The sequence below is a fragment of the Telopea speciosissima genome, unplaced genomic scaffold (genome assembly GCF_018873765.1).
Source record: "Telopea speciosissima isolate NSW1024214 ecotype Mountain lineage unplaced genomic scaffold, Tspe_v1 Tspe_v1.0615, whole genome shotgun sequence".
In the NCBI taxonomy this organism is placed as follows: domain Eukaryota; kingdom Viridiplantae; phylum Streptophyta; class Magnoliopsida; order Proteales; family Proteaceae; genus Telopea; species Telopea speciosissima.
In genome coordinates, this window is record NW_025317951.1 from 18,429 (window position 1) to 20,511 (window position 2,083).

General features: G+C 40.4%; 1 protein-coding gene across 1 annotated transcript; it reads left to right on the forward strand.

The window, feature by feature from the left end:
- Nucleotides 1-744: 744 nt before the first annotated feature.
- Nucleotides 745-1,531, forward strand: LOC122648224 (the record flags this gene model as incomplete). The annotated part of the gene is made up of 1 exon (XM_043841474.1): nucleotides 745-1,531. A coding segment is annotated over exon 1 (787 nt), but the record flags the coding sequence as incomplete, so codon positions are not given.
- Nucleotides 1,532-2,083: the final 552 nt, after the last annotated feature.

The window sequence follows — 2,083 nt, forward strand, 5'->3', positions numbered from 1 at the left end:
ACTTGTGAGGTCAAATCAGGACTCTCCATGGGGTGTGGGACCCATCTCTCCCCATGTGGGGACTTGATCCAGACTCTCCTCACAATATAAAACTTTAGAGAATAGATTTTTTGGGGGGAGTGTGTATGTTGCACCTGATATGTAGAGGAACACAATGATTACTCCGTGCTCATGAAAGGTGAAAATGCGAATGCTATTGATGCTTCTACTGCATGCGCTCTATACATGGGGCCACATTCCCCCACAAAAAACTTCAATTTTCTTAAAAATCTATTTGTTTTGTCAGTACTATTTGGGCAAGAGAGCCCTATCCATGCGTGTAACCCCTACACCAGCACCACTGTACAGGACCACTGAAGCGGGACACACCAATATCAACGTGGTTAGGATTTTTATTTCCATAGGAGTGGAACAATAACTTCATGGGTTCCTGAGTCTAGGCGCAATAGCTACAAATATTGGTTAGGGCTCTTTTTCCCTTATTGTTTTAATCTAATAGATTTAGGAAGTTGTCCCTAAAATTTACTCTCAATAAATCCAATCATAAAATCACATCACTTTGGATTAGAAGATTTAATCATGGGTGGGTGGCTGAGAAACTTTCTTAGAAAATCCTGTAAGGTAGCAGAACTTTTTTCACATTTGACATGTATATTAAAAACTGTCTCCTTCAATTAATACAGCTTATCTAGCTACCTCGGTCTGGACTCTGTGTCCACTCCATACACAGAAACACAAGAAAATATGGTGAGGAGAAGAGGTTGTTGCCTCCTTTCAATATCGATCTCCCTAGCCTTCTCCTTCTTCATTCTTTTGCAAGCTTGTGAAGCTCAGAGTTACTGCAACTCTTCTTCATGTGGGAACCTTTACAACATCAGCTACCCTTTTCGCCTTTCAAGCGATCCTCCCGACTGCGGGGACCTTCGATACGAGCTCTCCTGTGATCAGAATAACCGCACCGTCCTGAACTTGTATTCAGGGAAGTACTATGTAGAGGAAATCTCTTATAAGAACCGAACCATGAGAGTGGTTGATTCCGGTCTCCAGATTCACAATTGCTCCTCTGTACCACTTTATTCCTTGACAAGTGCTGTTAACTTCACTGTTAAAGACCCTTTCTTCTACCCTAAGCCTTGGCGGTTGGAAAACTATATAGTTTTTCTGAGTTGTGAAAGCCCAATCACAGCCATTAAATCTGCTCCTCAATTTGTGAATACCTCTCCATGTATCATCAATGGTTCTTCTTTTTCTGCGGGTTCCCAATATTCTTACGTCGTTGTGGGAGATTCAACTGTTTCAATGATACCAGACTCGTGTACCATCGGCATAATGGTTCCAATTCGGTTGCAAGAAACCTGTCAACGCTCTTTCTCAGAAATACACCATGAAATGGCCATGGGGTTTGAACTCTCATGGTTTCGTATTGACTGCCGAAGCTGTGATCAAATATGGGGTAATTGCTATCCTGGCCAAGATCTTTCCCTCATGTTAGCCTGCGCCTTCAGCTGCACAGGAGGAATTTTCCTATATTGTAAGTTTCATATATATAATTTTTTTTGCAAACACCAACAAACCCCCGGATCCAAATTTTGTATGGTGCATCTGTCCGTCCAGTCTGTACTTCGTAGACACAGGGTCGCGTGCAATGATCATCTTACTCCTTTTCGAGCAAGGTGCTCAAGTAGGGATAAGACGATCATTGCGTGCAGTCTTGTGTCTTCGCAGCACACGCCGGACGGGGCAGTGCACCATAGAGGATCTGTTTTCCTCCAAACCCGCTCGAGGGGATGGAGGAATTTTATTCATATTATGCGTGGATTACACATGGGAAATGTATTGTTTTAGGTTTTAAATATTTATTTTAATTTCTAAAGTTATGTTTAATAAAACTTTTTTCTTCAAATGTTTTTTATGTTTTAGAAATTGAAAGAGTAAGAAGCAGCAGGCTAACACGGCCCGATTGATTGCAAGGGAAATTAAGTAAAGAAAACTAAAAATTTTCAAATCGGAGTACTTAATTACAAATTTCTTTGTTTTGATTTTATAATGATACTTTTTAAATTAATTTTAAATTTACTTTTCA